At 22.6% G+C, this 20,633-nt stretch overlaps 7 protein-coding genes across 7 annotated transcripts; 3 read left to right on the top strand and 4 right to left on the bottom strand.

The window, feature by feature from the left end:
* Positions 1-297: 297 nt before the first annotated feature.
* Positions 298-2,025, bottom strand: PVVCY_1303640 (conserved Plasmodium protein, unknown function; the record flags this gene model as incomplete). Its single annotated transcript, XM_008624037.1, has 1 exon — positions 298-2,025. The coding sequence occupies one exon, from the start codon at positions 2,023-2,025 to the stop codon at positions 298-300; it is 1,728 nt and encodes a 575-aa protein (XP_008622259.1).
* A 1,034-nt stretch (positions 2,026-3,059) lies between these two features.
* Positions 3,060-4,249, top strand: PVVCY_1303630 (RAP protein, putative; the record flags this gene model as incomplete). Its single annotated transcript, XM_008624036.1, has 2 exons — positions 3,060-3,942; positions 4,044-4,249. 2 exons carry the CDS (start codon positions 3,060-3,062, stop codon positions 4,247-4,249), a joined length of 1,089 nt encoding a protein of 362 aa, XP_008622258.1.
* A 1,041-nt stretch (positions 4,250-5,290) lies between these two features.
* Positions 5,291-8,342, bottom strand: PVVCY_1303620 (phosphodiesterase delta, putative; the record flags this gene model as incomplete). The annotated part of the gene is made up of 6 exons (XM_008624035.1): positions 5,291-5,814; positions 5,907-7,249; positions 7,372-7,529; positions 7,640-7,794; positions 7,923-8,068; positions 8,284-8,342. 6 exons carry the CDS (start codon positions 8,340-8,342, stop codon positions 5,291-5,293), a joined length of 2,385 nt encoding a protein of 794 aa, XP_008622257.1.
* Positions 8,343-10,315: 1,973 nt separating this feature from the next.
* On the top strand, positions 10,316-11,068 carry PVVCY_1303610 (mitochondrial pyruvate carrier protein 2, putative; the record flags this gene model as incomplete). Its single annotated transcript, XM_008624034.1, has 4 exons — positions 10,316-10,415; positions 10,505-10,627; positions 10,737-10,811; positions 10,971-11,068. 4 exons carry the CDS (start codon positions 10,316-10,318, stop codon positions 11,066-11,068), a joined length of 396 nt encoding a protein of 131 aa, XP_008622256.1.
* A 536-nt stretch (positions 11,069-11,604) lies between these two features.
* On the bottom strand, positions 11,605-11,946 carry PVVCY_1303600 (conserved Plasmodium protein, unknown function; the record flags this gene model as incomplete). The annotated part of the gene is made up of 1 exon (XM_008624033.1): positions 11,605-11,946. One exon carries the CDS (start codon positions 11,944-11,946, stop codon positions 11,605-11,607), a length of 342 nt encoding a protein of 113 aa, XP_008622255.1.
* Positions 11,947-12,877: 931 nt separating this feature from the next.
* PVVCY_1303590 (conserved Plasmodium protein, unknown function) lies at positions 12,878-13,725 on the top strand (the record flags this gene model as incomplete). The annotated part of the gene is made up of 3 exons (XM_008624032.2): positions 12,878-12,914; positions 13,080-13,448; positions 13,622-13,725. 3 exons carry the CDS (start codon positions 12,878-12,880, stop codon positions 13,723-13,725), a joined length of 510 nt encoding a protein of 169 aa, XP_008622254.2.
* PVVCY_1303580 (conserved Plasmodium protein, unknown function) lies at positions 13,704-20,251 on the bottom strand (the record flags this gene model as incomplete). The annotated part of the gene is made up of 2 exons (XM_037634762.1): positions 13,704-13,950; positions 14,112-20,251. The coding sequence occupies 2 exons, from the start codon at positions 20,249-20,251 to the stop codon at positions 13,704-13,706; spliced, it is 6,387 nt and encodes a 2,128-aa protein (XP_037490811.1).
* Between the last annotated feature and the right edge of the window lie 382 nt (positions 20,252-20,633).

The raw sequence follows: 20,633 nt of genomic DNA, 5'->3' as shown, positions 1-20,633 counted from the left end.
AGCACACATGTGCCTAATTTTATATATACTCATATGTATATATATGCATATAGCTTTTTTAGCTTAACTTAAGGGCAACATAAAAAATGTTTGTTAAGATGAAAAATAGCATAATTGAGATTAGACCCTTTCGCTTATCTAAGCATTACTATTATAAATGCATAGCAAAGAAGAGTTTATCAATATTTCACATTAGTATACAAATGTAAATGCTTTATTTGCCCAACTTCATTTCATTCACATTCCTAATTCATTTTCTATGTGATTTTGTTTTTTTTATATTTTTTTGTTACAAACTCATTCGTATGGAAGATTACCATTCAATATTTGATTAACATCAACCAAATACCATCCAGAGGATTTTAAATCTATAGAATCTGGAGATTGCAAAGAAAAAAATGGGTTCTCAAGCTGATTTTCAAATACTAACTCTAAATTAATATTTTTAAAATTTGTTTTAATAAAGCAATTTTCTGTAAGCGTTTTATACGCTGATACATCATATGAAAGTTTAACTAACACATGCATACGTGTTGTAACACCATTTTTAATTATATTTGATAAAAATTTCATTCGAGTTGTATTTTTTAATAGTGCAAGATCTTTATTATCTACACATATATATTGATATAAAAATTTTTTAATGTTTTCTTTTTTTATTCTTTTTCCATCATTTCTTGTTAAGCCTAATATATTATATATATATAACAACTTCATGTTATCGATTTTTATATTGTCAAAATGTAAATTTAAATTATGTTCTTTTAAAATTTTAAATATTTTTAAAAAATAATCTTCTAAATATGTATTTGTCATTTTAGATAGTTGTTTTTCATCTAATTCTTTTATTGTACTTAAAAAAGTATTAACACATAATTTTACTCCATCAAAACATGAATGTTTTAAATTTCGTAAATCTTCACTTAATATATTGCAAAAATAAAAGCTTATATAATTTCCTAGTATACTAGATGGTTTTTTACTTTTATATAAAAAAAAATTATTTAAAAAACCTTCTATTTCTTTTTTATTCGAGCTACAATTTATCTCATTTAGCACCTCGTAAATGTCTTGTTTTATTTCCTCATTATTTTTATTGTCTCTATTATTATTATTTAGGCTGGTATCATTTGTGCCATCATTATTATTATTTTTTTCTTGTGAAGAGTTCGAATTAGCATTAGAATTTATGCTAAAGTTATTTCGAGTTATCATTCCCAGATTTGTAGACCCATTACATATGGTGTTTACAATATCATTGCCAATAGCTTCTTTTCCCTTTAAGGTATTGAATAAAGGAATTTGATTATACATACTATTTTTGATAGGATTGGCAATGCGTGTAAAATTGCTTTCAAAATTTTTTGTATTATCAAGTTTACTTAAAAAATTTATATGAACTGATTTTTTATTTTGCATATAATGTGTGTTAATATCAGAAAAGCTGTTGTATTGATAATTATTATATAAGGTGGTGTTCGAATTTAAGTTGAGATTATTATTATTTAAATAATTCGTCTTAACATTAGTATCGTCATTTCCGTTTAGTTTTATTAATACTTGCTCCTTTTTGTTTGTATGATTATCAGTATTTTCTATTTGTCTATTTAATTTTCCATCTGCTTGATTTATTTGAATTGCTAAGTTATTTTTTTTTATGATACTATTACCTAATTTGTTATAATATGCATTGCTTGGATTGTTGTCTATATTTTTTACTTTTTTGAGAGGGTATTTGATTTGTAATTCATTTATTTGTTTTTTTTTATTTTTTGGAGCATATAATATTTTACCATTTAAAACATATGCATCCTCATTATTATCTTTTATTATATGTTTATTCTTTTTAAAATTTTTTAGCTTTATATTTTCTACACTTTTATTTTTTATTTCTTTGTTTTCAGATATGTTCGTAGTGACATATTTTTTATCAAAAATAAATTCTATGCATTTTTTTGGCTTAGCCCAAAGTATTTCCCCATTCACAACTATATTGCGAGTAATCATTCGGAGGTTTTTGTCCATTTCTGTAACCCAAAACAAATGAACGCATTTACTTAACAGCAGTGAGCATCAAACAAAGGAATAGAAGACATTGAAATGGATCAAACAATAATAACTTACAAATATGGTGTAATAAATGAATACTCAAAATTAACAATACATATATACATATACAATGATGCAAAAAAAAAATGTGCTTGTAGCTTTTAGTAAAGCCAAAATATATCCTCGAAAGATATACTTCGCAATTTTACAAAATGTTTATATTTTCTCTTGCATTTTTTCATTCAATATTCTCTTATCCATATATTCAAATATAATCACTATATAAATATAGATATGTAAAAATAAATAGATAGTCCCATATAAATGCTGATATATGGTGAAAATCATAAAGTTTCACTTTTTCATAATTTTTTATAAAAATTCAAATAAGAGTGTATGCTGTATAATTTTAAGAAGCATTTACTTTTTAAATTTTTTCAATTCTTATTTAATTTTGGAAAATGGAAAATTCTTAAGTTTTGTATGCATTATTTTTTGCCAACATAATTTTACAATTTTTTTTATCCCATCCACATTATATGTGAAATATTTTCAAATTTGTTTTAAAATTAAAAAGTGCAAATAATACCATCAATGATAGTTAACATGTTTATTTTTAATTCTCATTTTAAAGTTTTTCATTGATATTTTTAATCCATTATTGTAATTATATATATATTTTTAACCTATAATATTAATTTTCTAATTTTGCATTCTTATAAATGCAAAGTTTTTTTTTAACTCTTATACATTTAATTGGTAACAATCAGCATTTTTAAAAATTACATTTATGTTGTATATGAAGATATATACAAAAAATATAACCGCTGTTGTTGTAAGTGGTAGTTATATATTATATCAGTAGGAAATTGTATATGCATACATATTAAAAAACATATGAATTTTCATTTATAATTTTTTTTTCTATATACTTGTTTGAATGATTTAATTTGGGGGTTATTTTCCATCCCTCAGATATATCATATACCCTTCATACGCGTATATATATAATGGTTTTGAGAAGAAGTAAAGATGTGTTTGCAAAATCTACGCAGTGTAGAAGTGTTTGCAATAATAGAGGGTATATAAATAATAGGTACTTGAATTATATACAAGGGAATAAACAAATAGAATATAGAAATCATCATACTTTTAAAAATACAAACAATTTAAACATAAGAAATAATGGAGTAAATAATTTTGAAAAGGCAACAAAACAATATATTGCAACAAATAATATTGGAAACCCTTTTTCAAACAAATCAAATAAATTTGAACACTATAAGAATCATTTTTCATCAAATAATGTTAGTAATTCCAATGATGGAGAAGTGGAAGAAGAAAACTATCAAACTCCAAATGATCAGGAAGACAATATAAATAAAAATAATATATGTGCAGAAAAAACAAATGAAAGCAATAATATTGATAATGGCGGCAATCAAGGGTTGCCAAATAGTGATCAAATAACTAATGAACAGTTTAATGATAAAGATTATTCAAATAATGTTAATAATATAAATAATAATGAAGAAATAAATGACAAAGATACAACTTATACTGATAATAAAGCAAATGCACAGTCTGAAAATATTATGGAAAATGATGAGGACATACCAAACATTTTTGATGTTGATGAGAATTTAACTGAAAAGGAAAAAAAAGAAAAACTAAAATTAATAAAATTAATTACCGAAAAATTAGCAGGACCCTTAAAAACAAATAATGAAAACAATATAAAAACTGATGAAAATTCAAAAAATGATGATGATTTTATTTTTGCTGACAATCGCCCAATAGCAATAGAGGTCGATGGGCCTTCACATTTTTATGCCAATAGTAATAGATATACAACTTACACAAAACTTAAACATAGAATTCTTACAAAATTAGGTACTAAAACTCGAAACATGGAAATAGTGCATACACACGTATATATTTTTCATATATATATAATTAAATGCATATTATTAATTTTTTTTTTCATTTTGTAGGATATAATGTTATACACATAAGTTACTTTGACTGGAGGAAGTTGAGGAACAAAAGTGAAAGAGAAGAATTTATTTTAAAAAAATTAAAAGAAAAAAATGACGAATTTTTAGATGAAAATGATAGAATATATTATAACGAAAGAATGAAGATGATTAAAGAGGATTATATGAAGCATATGAATGAGAATAAAGAAATGAATAATTAAAATGTTAAAAAATATTTTGTTCTTTTCTAACTTATATACATTTGTTTTTTTTTTTCGTCACTATAGTATATGCATTTATTTTGTACATACTTGTTTATCCACATAAATAAAAACTCGTTTGCTTTAATTAAAAACATTTAAAATGCTAAAGTATGGCATGCTATTGTCGCTTGTTAATATTCACAAAAGTTTTTTATTTTTTATATAATTTAATTATTTTATATTTTACATACTTATCACGATTTGATATACGTATGTATGCATGTATATAGACATGCAAAAATATCTATATTACTATATATTTACGGAAACATATTTTGTTTTATAAGGTATATAAAAATATTATTATAAAATAAAGAATAATAAAACGACATATATACAAACATTTTATGCATGTGTATACAAATACGTATGTTTTGTCTATATTTTTAGTATAATCAAATAAAGATATCAGTAATATTTATTCAAAAAAAAAGGAAGAAACAAATTATATAAAAAAATACAAACATTAAAACTTTGATAGCATATTCTACAGTATTATTGAGACGGTAAATAAAAAAATAATAAATAAAATAAATTAAAATTAATATTAACGGATGCTTAATTTCCTCTTTTAACATTAACAAAGGGGGAGAGGAAATGAAATTTTGAGTGTGCCTGTGATGGATATACATTCGTGGGCGTATACAATACATGTTTGCCTGTCATAAAAACAGTCACATGCTAAAAATCGTCAAAATAACAAAAATAATCTTCAGTTATAAATATTGACAACACATAGAGCCACATTATTTCGTAAAATAAGCTGAAGTGGTATGTACTTAATTTTTCAATTTTATATTTTTACCATTTAGCTATTTTTATTTATCTTTTACTATTTTATTATTATTTGTAATACACTTCGCTAACATACATATGTAGACAGTCAAAAAAAAAATAAAAAGTAGAATAATTCCCCTTTCCTGGTATCTCTTTTCTTATATTTTGAGTATTTTTCTTATGAATAAATAAAAGAATTTGTACAAAGATATTATAATCAAATTATCGCTTCTTTTTCTTTTCTTTTTTTTTATTTTCACCGGTTTTTTCCATACTTTTTTCATTAAAAACATTTTCCGTTAATGACATAACATCTTCTTCACCAATATCTAACAACCTGATACCTCTTAGCAATTGTTGTTTTTCTAAATTCTTGTAATAATCTGTTCCTTTCATTTTGTCTGTGTTATAAAATAAGTTGATATTTTTTTCTAGTAATTTCCATGTTTTTAAATTTACATTTAAATTGTGTAGAACCTTATGAGTAATTTCTTTATCTGCTTGTTCTATAGATTGAAGTTCTTGTATTAATGGCATGACAATAATTTCAAAAAAATAAACTTGGGAGCTTGGTATACTTTTTACAAAATCATGGTTATGTATAAAATTTAGTTTAATGTAACTAAAATGGTACTCATTTATATTATTTATATTGTTAGAATAATTAATGTAAATATTTTCATAGTTGAATATCATAGAATCATCAATAGAAGTGTCATTTAGGATTCCGTTGAAATTATTTGGGTCTGTTAAATGAAAAAAAATAATACGACATATAATGTATTATAATATATGATGGCACTCTCTACAAATGTGTATCTCCAAAAACAAGACTTACCTGTGTCTTTGTTTTGCCTGTATAACTCCTCTACCTTCTTTTGTGAAAAGAATTCCTCACTTACAAGCATTGTCCATTTAGCATGGTCCCTCCATTTTAAACAAGTATGCCCTATATCAGCCAATTTGATATTAATTGTTCCCATATTAATCGCATCTCGATCTGCAACATCAAAATTTTCACTTCTTTTTCTTTTTTTAAATATATCTAGATATTCAAAATGGAGTTTCATATCAGTTGATATAATTAATTCGATAATAAATTTTCTCATATTAGCATAATTATTTTTATCAACTAATTTTGTATCTTCATTATTAATTAAAAAATCAAAACCTATAAGTTGTAGAATCGAAAAAGTAATACTACAATGATAATTTTCTAAAATACTCATATCATTATATCTTATTGATAATATATGATTTGTTTCGGATAAATATGCATTTGTTTTTCCTGGATGTCCTACATCATGAGCTATAGAAGCTATCAAATAGCATATCATATATGTATTATTTAAATGCTTATCGAAATCTGTAATATGAGCTAAACATTTGGATAAATGACAGACAGTTGCCCCATGGTTAGCATTATGATATGGATTAGGAAAATACATACTATTTATTAATAACAAAAATAATTTTAATTTATGTTTTTTATTTTCATTATTTTCTATATATGGACTAATTAAATGATATCCTACTTCTAATATAACTAATGTTGATTTTCCATACTCAGAATCTATAAACGAATAATCCCAATTTCTACCTATTTCATCTGAATTTATTTTTTTAATATTTTTTAATACATCTGCTTCATAAGCAATTTGCAAAATGTCTGATTCATTCAAGCGTTTTTTAATTTCATCAAATGTTTTTTGTCCACCTGTATTTTCTTTATTTTTTTCTATTTTCAAAATATCATTATTACTAATTGATATTTTTTTTAAAAAATAAGAAACTGAACAAAAATCTTTATAACAAGCATTTATAGTAAAATCCTTAAAAATCATACTTTTTTCAGAAAATAACGTCTTGGATTTGTTACATGTTTTATCATTTCCTTTATCTATGTTCACAGATATAGATTCATTTTCATTAATACACTGCGTTTTTGTATCGATGTCTGTTTTGTAATTATTTAATAAAAACTCATTAATAATATATAATAATATTCGGTTCCTTTTTTCTGCTAGATATCTTAAAAAAATGAACATTAGTAGCACTACGCTTAAAATATACATACTAATAAATTCTGATGGATTTTCTTCCTTTTTAAAATTTGTTAGCAGAATTAGTATGGTAGTACCACTTGCGTACAATATCATAAATAGGACACTTACTATGTACCTGAAAAAGGAATACGCAAAATGTACAATTAGAAAAAAACATGAACAAATGGTGGTTTCTTTAAAATGAGCATTAGCTAGTATAAAATGCATTTATTTTATATCGGTTCTTTATTTATCTACTTTAGAGTTGGAAGACATATTATACAAACTGAATCTATGAAAAAATGAATGTATAAGCTTAATTTGTTATTATAAGCAACAATTTGTGTTGATCCATCTTTAAATTCTTTATTTTTTTTCGTAAAAAAGTATAGAGACAAAAATTGAAATATTTGATTCTGTTAAATGAGGTTAAAAAAATAATAAAAATTGAATAGATATATGGATAACCAATAAATAAATGACATCTTTTTAAAATTCTTAATTTCCATTAATATTGGTAACTTACCATAATAATGTATCCGATAAAGAGACTTTTCGAATAAATATTTCGTGGCGAAAAAAAGTAAAACTTTATAATAACAACAATATGCATTATGCAGTTCAAAACAGAAAAAATGAAAACAAATATTTCCATCACAGTTGCATCCTTTTTACTTAAATCTAAAATTAAAACGGAAAATATATAATTTTATATGTATATATGTGTAGCGTATATAATAAATACAAATGCGTGTATTTTAAATACATTTTACACATTTATCAGTTATGTTATTTCTCATTGGTCTTACTAAAAGAAAAACTAATGAATTCTATCACAATGACTAAAAGAGATACTACAAAGTGGATATATATATATTCTTTCGCATTATAATCCCTTAAAACATTGTATTCTATCTCGTTTTTTTTGTTCGAAAATTGAGGAAATAAAAAAAATCTGCAAGAAAAAGAGAACCACAATATATGACCAATCCATACAATATTATACAATTATTACGATTCAATAACGCTTAATTATTATTTTTATATATAATGGATAATTATGGAATATTTTGGTCGATAATTATATATTAGTATGTACACACATATATATGTAGATAGATATATAGATTTCTTCTCATGTGTTTTATTACAAAATAAGCAAAAACCTACTTCCTATTTATTAATCCCGTTGTTATTTTTTTCATATTCTTCTCATTTTCTTCATCCATTTTTTCGTATCTGTATTCATTCAAATATGTATGCTTAAAAGGCCCTATTATTTGCAGGGATTTATTCTCTTAGTTTTTTTTCAAAAATATTTATAGTATAATAGATTAATGGATGTATATAGTGGACAAAAATATATATCAATATATGTATTTCTTTTGTTTTTTAATTTAAACATTTCATATTCTATTTAAAACTTGTAAAAAAACGAAAAGGAAAAAGACAAGCTTTATTAGTATCCATATTTTTTATTCTTATCATAGGTGTTTTTCTTTGTTATATATTTTTCTTTTCATTTTTTCTCTTGTATTTTGAGGTTTTGATAAGTTCTCTTTTTTATTTTGAAAATATCAAACAATTTTTGGAAGTATAATAGATTTAAATTTACAATTTTTTTAAAAAAACGTTTAGCATATACACACATTGGAATTTTCCCATGCCTCAAAGAATTATATTATATATATGAATATATGGACAATATGCCTATATTCATTAAAGGAAAGGGAATGTATTTATTCACATAAATTCAATAATTTAAAAAATTATAGTCTCTAGTTATAAATTTTTTATATTTACAAATGTGGTTTTGCATAAAAAGTTTTTTTCTCAATATAAAAAAAAATATTATAAAAAGACAAAAAATATATTTTAGAATGTCGTATTATTTTTTTTCTTTTTTATTTTTTTTATTCTACATAAAACGCTACGGAGGGAAAAAATTTTATTTTATTTTATTTTGACAATTTTAGCAATATGCTAAATTCAAATTTTGGAATTATAGGAAATACTGTAGTTACGTATGCGTATATATATGGATATATGTACACACACACGTGTAAACATGAGGAAGTATCCCACTTTTACTTACTTGCGGACATATAAACTTGTCCATAGAAAATAAAATTAAAAATATTTTACAATAGTTTAAACAAATAATACATTCTTAGAAGTTTAGTTATATATTTTTTGTATTATTTCGTTGACGAATTTTTATATAAGTGTAAAAATTTAGCGATTATTATTTTTTTTATATAAATTAAACAACTTATTTTTATATATATTTGTTCTTATATATAGATATAGGAACCCTCGTGTAGCATTTCTAAGAGCTTATGCTAAAAACAATTATTTCATATTAGTTTGGTTTTATGTTTGTTTCTTTCGTGTTATTTATACATCGATAATGAGATAAAGTAAAATATGGAAATTTTATTTTCTCTATTTTGGAGCATAATTTTATGAAAAATTTTCCTATCGTTTTTTCAAAGTAATTTGCTGGTTAATTGGTTGAAGGAATAATCAGTTATTTATTCCATTTTTATATATTTTTTTCTAAGCAAATTTGTTCTTATCACTTTTATAAAATATAACAAAATCCATATGATCAATTAGGTAATATCCCTATGCTTATAATATATATGTGTGTATTTATATTATGCCTATATTCATTTACCTTTTTAACATATATATATATTTATTTAATAAACCTAATAATAATATATATTATTGTTTCGGTATAATTTTGTTTTTTTTTATTTTTTTGGTGATACACAATAACTTCAAAATTTACGTATAAATAGTACTTACTAGTATCATTTAAATATATATCGTTTTTTATATATTTCATAAAATAATCTTGGACATAATATGCGAAAAAAAATAAATTAATTGCCCATTTTATATTAAGAATGTAAAATAAAATTTACACAAAACATTAATTTTTATAATACATAAAAAATTTTTGGCATGGAAAATATGATATGAAAGAATGAATGCCAAATATGCTTCATATATATATTATTATTATGCCATAAAATTGAGTGTTACTAATACTAAAGAAAAACAACTACATAATTAAGAATATAATTATTCTCAATGCTTTATTTATATTACAATATTTTATAAATAGACAGAGAATATACTTAAGTACAACCCAGCAGTTTCATTAATTTTAGTTTATACTTCTTTTCATACAATGAATATAATTAGAAAAGTTTTTTATCCAAATATTGTCCCCAAAATAAAAAATCATATTGCAGGATGCAACATTAACAATAATATAAAAAAGGCATTCGGTAAGAAATAAATGTGTGGGTATACATATATATTATAGGTATATTAAAAACATATTCATATGTATTATATGCATAACTTTATATTATAGTGTCAGACACAGGCCTCTTATCTATTCATTTTTGGGCACCAACCTTTAAATGGTCAATATCTCTAGCAAACATTGTTGATATAAATAGAGATCCTAAACTTTTATCTCTTCCACAACAATTTGGTAATTTAAAAATAATTTTATCCCTCTTACGTGTTTTATATTATCAATTTATATATTAAAATTATTATTTATGCAATAAGTTATTAATCTTTTTGTCTAAAATTTTCAGCCATAGGATTAACTGGATTGTTATTTAGCAGATTTGCATACGTCATTAAACCAAGGAATATGAATTTACTTACAAGTAAGGCAATTTAGAAACAATATGAAAATATTTGTCTTAAATTCTATAGACAATACCCTTTAAGCTACATTACATACACTCATATATTTATTATATATTATGATGGCGTTCCAATACTCAAAATTATACCTGTTCATATATTTTTCATTTTTTTAATAGTTAACATATTTATGAGTATAACAGCTATGTATCAAATTACGCGTATTGCCCTATATAAATATAACAACACAAACAGCGAGAAGGAAATTAAAGAGTAAAAATAATAAAAAGGACAATAAATTATAAAAGACGGAGTAAATAAAATGCTTTAGTTCGACAAATAAATATATTTTTTTAATTTCATATGTGTGTTTATTTTCAAAACAAAACAATTAGTCTATGATTTAAAAACAAGTTTTACTCTAAAATTATGAATTGTTATATAGCACAAAAAAAGTTTTAATAAATAAAAATGAGAAAAAAATTATAAAAAATGATTAGAAAAAAAAATTGTATTGTTTAAAATTTGGTATTGAAGAATATTTATAATTATACTAAAAATAAAAAAAATAAATACACTTCAATTTAACAGTATGTAATATTATTCAAATAGCATATATATGTATATTGGGGCTCGATATATTCCATAAGAAAGTGATATATATAATGCTCATACTGTAATGGCACTACTCTTTATATAGCAATATTATAATATTAGCGAAGCAAGTAAAGGCATTTTATTTATCAGACACAAAGTACTAAATAAATATGAACCATGAATATAGGCCATTATATGATATTTTATTGCAACTGTTTACTGCTTCACGGCTTCATCATTTATAATATTCTTCATTTTTTTAACCTTTTCCTTTATTTCTTTCAAATATTTTCGGATTAATTTTTTTTTTTTAATAAATTTATTTATATAGTTTAGTCTCAATTGTTTTTCCTTTTTTGAATTTGGGAAAACAAAATTTGAAATTTTATCTTCCATTTTAATGCGTCTTCTTATTTTTTTTTTCCATTTTTGCTTATATTTTTCTGTAATTTGCTCTCTATCTGATATTACGTTTGACCTAATTTGATTTTCGATTTCACTATTCAAATCAATTTCGAAGTTAAACTTTTTAACATATCTCTTTTTAGCAGCTACCATTTCGATTAACTTATGTAGAAGAATGAGGGTTTATGACACAAAAACCTAATGTATAATCATAACTACATATATATGTAATGATGTTTTATTTATGCGTGAGGGAAGGTTAATCTAATTATGCATATTTGCTATTTTTTCTCTGGGTAAATAATAACTAAAATTATTATGCTATTCCATTATCCAAGGTTTTATATATTGAAAGATTGTGAAAACAATAAATAAAAAAATAAAAATATAATATACTATATTATCTTGTTCATTTTGAGATTATAAAAATATATAACATAAAAAAATCATTTAAATCAACTATTTGAAATACAGTTATACCATTTTATTATATTCATTTATACGTCAATGCTACAATATATAATATTTTAATTTATTATATAAAGCGATTTTTCATTAAAACTTTTATAAGAAAAACATATTTTGATGATTAAAAAAAATTAAAGAATATATAGATATTAATAGATAAGAAATAAATGTATATAAAAAAATTGGATATTCCGAAAAAATTGTATGCATATGCAAAATATATAATTAAAAAAAATTGTGGGTGAGGGCAAAAAAAAATATGCATATGTAAAAAATAAACTGATGAAAGGATAATCAATAAAAAAAATCTTTGCCTAAAAAATAAAATATTATATGTAATATGAATTAAACATATAATATTTCATTAACGAAATGCTAATTCCTTTGTTTAGCATTTTTTTTAAGATCAACCTAAGCATTATATATTATATAATGCATATGACAATGTTGCTTATTTATTAACAGTTTTAGGGATTTATAATAATCAATTTGTGTGGCCTTCAAATACAAAAATTTGTAGACAACAAATTTTTTATATAAAAATTATTAATTAAAAAAAATAAAACACAACGAATGAAAAATATTTTTGGAAAAAAGTATTTTTTTATAAATAAAAATGGATTATAAGGAAAAGCAAAATAACAATGGAAATCGTTAGTTTATCATTAATAGATGATTAATATGCATATATATATTTGCTTGTTAATATAAAACACGATCTATCTAAGTTGCGTAGCAATATGTGCCTCATATATCCATCCATACACAAAAAATAGGATAAATAATTTAATCTTTTCAATTTTTTTTTTTTTTTTTAGCACAAAGTGAATTTGATTTGGGAAGACTACTAAATAAATTTGATATGAGTAATTATAATGAAGATTTTGTAATTACAAATAACATTTTAAAATATCATATAAAAAACATAAATATGTATAACTACGAAGCTAATAAAATATATGATAAATCAGAGCTCGATCTATACAAAGATAAGTTAATTAATAAATGCAATATACACTACTATCCTTATGAATTATATTTTAATACATATAGAAATATCTATAGAGAAGAAAAAATGCTTTTAAATTTACCAAATAATATGAAAAAAACAAAAGAAAAAGAAAATGAAGAAAAAGATGACAATGAAGAAAAGGAAAAGGAAAAAGATAAAGAGGACTACGTATCAAGTAAGGCAAAAAAAAATCGTTTACATTCTAATTGTATACATATTTGTATATTTCTTGGTAAAAGTGATATATAATTGAGTTTCGAGTCTATATGGTTTACATTTATTTCGTCTAAATATATGTTATATAAATGTGTATATATATTATCTCTTCGTGCTTACTCTCCTAATCAGACATGTTTGAAGAAGAACAAGGGGTAGAAGATGACTATAATTATGACTATTACAAAAGTGAAGATGATTTGGAAAATGAAGATCATGATGAAAATGTTATATAATGAGAAATTCCTAACAGTTTTGCAATTTTTTCTACGGTCATATGCATTTCATAATTATCATCGTTTTCTTTTGAGGAATCAGAAAATTGTGTGCTTATTAAAAGAGAAATCAAATTTTCTAAATCGTCATAACTACTAAATAAATAATTTTGATATTCATTAGGAGCGATAAAATTAATATTGGAATACAAATATTCACTTGTGAATTCGCGGATCTTAGGGTACCTGTGATAGGAGCATGAAGGGAAAACAATAAAATATGAATATATAAATGTATGGCATGGTAAATTACATAAAGAAGATGCAGTATAATTCATATCGAAGCGGAAACACGCCACAAGAATGTTTTGTCTATGCTATTATTTCCTTATGTTATCGGGATTCACCTGTGTATGAGCAAATTCAAAATGAGGACCGCAGCAAATTTTTTTATGTTCAAATGTAAGGGAGGACACATATAAATGTTTATGATAAACTCGGATATGGTTTTCACAAGGGAAAATATAGTATATTTTTTTAAAAAGCGCATAAAAAAATTTAAAAAACAAAAAGCCGCAAAATCATTTATTAGGGAAAACTTAATAAATGAGTTAACACTTTTTAAAAATGATTCTAATTGTATTAAGCTGAAATTGTTTAAGTAATACAAAATTTTAATTAAACATATGTTTATATATGGTAATAATTCTATATTTATATTTAATTCTTTTTTAATTCGTTTATTTTTTATTTTTTGTTTTGATTTAATCAATTTTTCTTCATTGTGTTTACTTTTATATATTTTTTTGCTATTATGAAAAAATACAGTATTTGTATCAAGGAATATATTATAATTATGAAATAAATTTTTTGAAAAATTAAACTTTTCATATTTTTTTTCTAATAAAATTATTTCGTCTAAATCAATAGCATGCATATTGTAATCGTATAAAGAGAATTCATTATTTTCTTTAGACATTGATAAGTCATTGTGTATTGTTGTGGTATCTGTATTATCTATAGATATTATTTTACTTTGATTTTCTTGAACGGAATTGATATTTATTAGGACATTATTCTCACTATTATTGTTTAATGCCTTCAGTTTGTTTCTATCATACTCAAGTAAAATGTTGTCAACAACTTTGTAGTCATAATTTTTATAGTACTTCACATAATAACGTATGTACAAAAATAAAAGATTATCTCTCACATAACCAAATGTATATATATCTTTATATTTCATTATAAATTCTAAAAATAAGAAATCTATTGTTTCTTCTTTACCCTTTTTAAGTAAATTTGTATACTCATAATTGCTATATTCAGTACTCGAAGAATAATAACATAAAGAATTAAAAAATCCGTTTATAATATAATAATTGTATTTATTTAAAAATAAAAGATAAAATATATGAGTATATAAATAGGTTTCATTATATTCTAAGGATTTTATTACACTAATATTTTTTTTTGTTTTATCGAGTAAAAAGTGAGTATTCTTTATCAACATTTCATCTTCTACACACATTTTTTCTTCATTTTCACTTAGATTAATTTCATCAATAAAATGCTCATTAATACATATATCTTCGATCATAAAATCGGCTTGTTCTGTTTGTTGCATATTGTCAATTTTTTCTTTAGCATTTTTGCTTTCATTTATTTCCTTTTCATTTTTTTTACTAGTGGAGTTATTATGAATTTTTATTATTCCTTTCCTAGTTGAGTTAAACTTATTCTTATGAAAAATTGAGAAACTTGTGTATTTTAAAGCATAATTATACAGATAAATAAAATTATTAATTTTATTAAAAACTGTTTTAATTAATTCATATTTATAATTTTTATTAAAATATATTGATGTTATTTCTTCATCGTAAGTACAATTGCAATTTCTGTATATTCCTGACTTTTTGTGACAACTTTGTTCATTCCCGTTCTCTTTTTCGCTACCATTCCCAACACAATTACCATAATTCTTGGAAGATATACTCTCTATATGTTTAAATGATGGGCTTCTCTTCTCTGTCTTATTTTTCAAATAAATAGGCTCATAATAATCGCAAACATGCATAACAATATTTTCAAATACACTAGAAATATCAGTATAGTAACTACTCAAATATTTGTGTATATTCATTTTACTTTTTCTAATATTATCATCAATTTTTTTTTTCATATATAATTCATATGAGAAATCATGGCAATATTTATTAAAGATATTAATAAAAGGAAAATTTTCTTTTTCTCCTTTTTCATTAAAGCTGGAATAATTAAATAAATAGTTCAACAAAAATAAGCATTTTTTATGTGTCCTCACATTTTTTTCACACAATAGTTTCAATAATAATTGAATAAATATGTTTATATATTCTTTTTTTATTTCAAATAAAATATACATATCTATATTTTTTTTTTTATCATTCATCGATCTTTTAGGTTCCGATTTTTCATCATATTCAAAACTATCATCCGAATTAAGTTCTTCATAAAAATGGGTTTTATTATTCTGTGCGTCATTTATGTTTCCGGCCATTTTACCATTTCTATTTGAGTCTTTAACAAAAATGTCATTTTCGGAATATTTTTCGAATTCCATATCATCAGTTTCGTTATCCTTGACATTTATATTTGCCTCATCCGATGTTTTTCTAAAAAAACACAACGGATAAGATGTTAATAAAAAGGTGACATGTTCCAAAGCAACTTCTCGAACATACACATGAGAATCTCCTGTATCTTGTTCATATAAATATTCTTGTAAATACCAAATTAGTATTTTAGCAATCTTATTAATATCTAGATCAAATTGGAAAATGTCTTTTCCATTCTGTTTACCTTTTTCTATAACTTGTTCCCAATTCAGTTTTTTTTTTAAAATGTTTATATTTTTTTTCATATAAAAACTAGTGTTTCGTTTTTCTTTTGTTTGCTTAATATTTGTATTTAATGATCCTGTATTATTTTCACTTTCATAAGCGTTATTTTGGTTTGGGTCAAATTTGCTTGCTTTTATTGAATTTGAATTAAATTGATTTTTTTGATTCTTTTTTGGTATTTTAGACTCAATAATTCCATCAAAGCTAATAGTAAAATCAGGGTATAAACTCAAAAAGTCAGTAATGTATGTTTTTCGAATTTTATCTACTATATTAAATAAAGCGAACAAACAAAAAATTTTCATATTAAAATCTATAGGGTATAAATCGAATTCGATATATTTAAATTTATTTTTTGTATTAAGACTCTGTGTATCAGTCAAATCTTGTTTTTCATTTTCGTTTTCAATATCATAGTTGTGATTTGGTTGGGGTTCTAATAGTGTTATACATTTTTGCTTGACCTTGTAATATGTTGTACATTTTTTTAGGATATTATAAAGAAAATAAAAAAGGTCTGAACAAACATGAGAAATAATACTTTCGTTAATAAAACATAAAAGAATTAGATAACCTTTTAGGTAAATAAAGTTATTTTTCTCTTTTACAAAATTGTCTAATACTTGGTAAATATATTTAATAGTATTTTCTTGGCTTGCAATATATATAGGGATATAATAAAATATTTTTGAAGCATTAAATTGTATGATTTCATTATAGTGGAATAAATTATTATGCATAATATCCATAAAGAATGTATAGGTATTTTTTTTAATAGCAAAATAATTACATTGGCATATACTTTGTGCTAATAAGCATAATGAGTGTCTTAATATTTCTCCCTTTTTATATTTATATACTCTTTTTTTTTCACTATGTACTAATATTTTTTTAATTTCATTTTGCAAATTTTCATCAATGCTCATTTTCAATTTTAATAGAATTTTGGATATACATATAATTGCACCATGCTTTATATATACATTCTCTTCATAACTTTTATTTATTAAAAATGGAAGAACAACTTTAATAAAATAATCATTATCGAAATCCGCAAAATTTGCTAAAGATTCGGAAGATAATATACGTATATTTACATTTTCATGAAATATTTTATCAGTATATAAATGATAAATGATTGGATACCTATACATAAAAAAATTACCAATTACTTTTGATTTTATAATTACTGATTGCTTAAAATTTAATAATTCATTAAAATTACAAGTAGATAGTATTTCTATATTTTTTTTAAAAATCTTATTTTTTATTTTATCCATATTTTGTCTTGTTTTTTCATAATTTGTTTTTTCTTCATTATCATCATTACTTTGTTCTATATTGTATGCACACAAATCATTTGGGAAATTTTTTAAATGCTCATAGTAATTACTAATTTTAGAGTGATTAAAAAACAAATTACAAAAAGAAATTATATCAAGGTAAAATATATTTTGGCAACCTTCTTTTTGAGTATCTATACATTCTTTGTTATCACGATCGAATTCATGAAGATCTTCTGCAGAGGTGCCTCTATAAATGTTATTATTGTTAGAGGTGTTGAAAGCAGAAAGTTGATTGGGTTGTATATTCTGTTTCAAGTTGTCAGTGGTTGTGTCATTTACATCGGTACTGAAGTTGTAAAAAAAGTTAAATTTCCCTATAAATATTTGCAATAAAGATATTGCTGATTTTCTAATATTAATATTATCTTCCAATAAAGAGATAACAATTAATTTATTAAATATTAAATGGAAAAAGAAAAATATAATAGTATTTTTTTTTTCGTAGTAATACATTTTTATATACTTATTATATTTAAATAAGCTATATAATAATACAAACACACTAGAATATAATTTATCATTATTCATATATAAACTTTGTATTATTATATTCATTAAATAATTTAATGTGCTTATAGAAAGCGAATTTTTGTGAAAAATGGAATGAAAAAATGTGTAATTAATTGTACTCAAAATATTGTTATCCTTATATTTTTTTAGTTCATTAAATTTATTAATTATTGTATTTACATTTTCTTCATTTAAATATATTAATATGTTACCAAAGCTTTTCGATAAGCACCATCGAACATTATTACTATTATCGTTAAAATAAAAAAATAAAATATTTATAATTACCATTATATCTTTTTCACATATATATTGTTTGAACTCTTTCACACTATCTAGTTCATTATTGTTGTATTCTTTATAATTGTTTTCTTTGCTTTTTTGGTATAAAATAAATACTTCATTTATGTCTAGAAATAAGGGGAATTTATTAAAGAGATCATGATCTTCCTCTAAGCAATTTTCTTTTACTTTGTTAATTTTTGTATTCTTATCATTTTCTACTGAATTTTTATTAGTTTCTATTTGTTTTAATTCACATATTTTACTATCATCAGTTTTGAACTCATTTTTCATATTACAACTAACAGGAGAGTTAGCAATATTTTCATTTATTTGTTTTTTTTCTAAAAATAATAAGGCATAATAACGAAGACAAAGTATTTTTAAAGATTTTGAGATTTGAGTAAAATCCCAAATTTTGTGATTGTGAATAAAAAAAAAAGTGTAAAAATTCGCATAATTTCTTAATACTTTTTTATTTAGCTTTTTCAATATTTTTTTATGTGTTAATAAAACTCCATAGACAAGTATATTTGTATATTTAGTGAGACAAAACTTAGGTAAATTAGGGTTATTAATGAAATATAAATCATCATTTATTTCTTTTGATTTATCTTTTGTCTGTGTTAATATTAATTTGTTCAAAATTTCTTTCGAAAATATTACAAAATTATTGAAACAAGTTTGACTTTTGCGTACATCTTCTCTACTTAAAAATTGGGCATATAGAACAGAGCAAGCATCTTTTGTTTTATCATTTTTTTGTATATAATAATAATATATTTCCTGGACATTCATTAAAATGTTTTTATTTATGCTGAGAATATCAAATGGTATATATAAGCAAAAGGATAGCCATATTATTAATACATATAAAATAACCCAAGAATTATTTTCATCCGTTTTTTTAAAGTTTAAATTAGCTATATAATTATAAACATCACTTTCTTCTTTCAAGGTAATAAGAATATTAATGATAGCGTTCAAAAAAAAGGAGTCACATGGGAAAAATGTTTTTATTTTTTTCTCTCCTCTAATTGATATTAATGTATTATAATATTTATAAATCTCTTCAACTATTGTGTACAGTTTTAGCATGTTATGTTCATATTGAATTTTTTCATCATTTGTCATTCCATGAAATTGTCTATTATCACTGCCAACAACTTTATTATACTTATCTTCTTTTAATTCTTCATTTTCACTTGTAATCAAGTCTACTTTTTGTAAATTTTTTTTTTCTTCCTCTAATTTTGTTTTAAAATATGTTAAGAGGCTTTCTAGTTTGTTAAAAGATTTTTTTAAAAACTCAAAAAATGCATGTACTAATAAAACTAGATGTGGGTCTAATACTGTCTTCGCCTCTCTATAACTATTTAAGCAGTTGTTTAAATAATTGAAGTTTTCCAAAATAATAGAATAATTTTTTATTATCTCATCATCATCTTCATTTAAATAACCTTTTATTATGTTAATTTTTTCTTCTACAATTTTATGTTCTCGAAAAAAAGTTTCAGTGTTTTCCATTTAATGCGACTTGAGGTGGAATTGATGATCAGCTTAGGAATTAGTATGATAGTGTATTATGCATATATGCGATTCCGAATCGAATCAATATTGGATATAATCCTCTTTCAGAATAACACAAGCTTATTACTAACTAACAAATAACGTTATAAAAATGGTCAATCAATAAAATGTAATAATATGACCATTTCAAAAGGCTATATATGTACACTAATTTTTCTGTTATACTAAAATATTACACATTGGAGAGGATATCAAATATATAGGATTTAAGAGATAATCAGAGTTTATACAAATTTTTATTTTATACTTTATTTCTTTTATTGATATATGTTTACATATTTTATTTAATTTTTATATTTACTTATTATAATTTTATTTA

This window comes from Plasmodium vinckei (assembly GCF_900681995.1).
Source record: "Plasmodium vinckei vinckei genome assembly, chromosome: PVVCY_13".
NCBI lineage: Eukaryota > Apicomplexa > Aconoidasida > Haemosporida > Plasmodiidae > Plasmodium > Plasmodium vinckei.
Note: the sequence above shows the minus strand (reverse complement) of the source record. Positions and strands in the feature narration are given on the sequence as shown.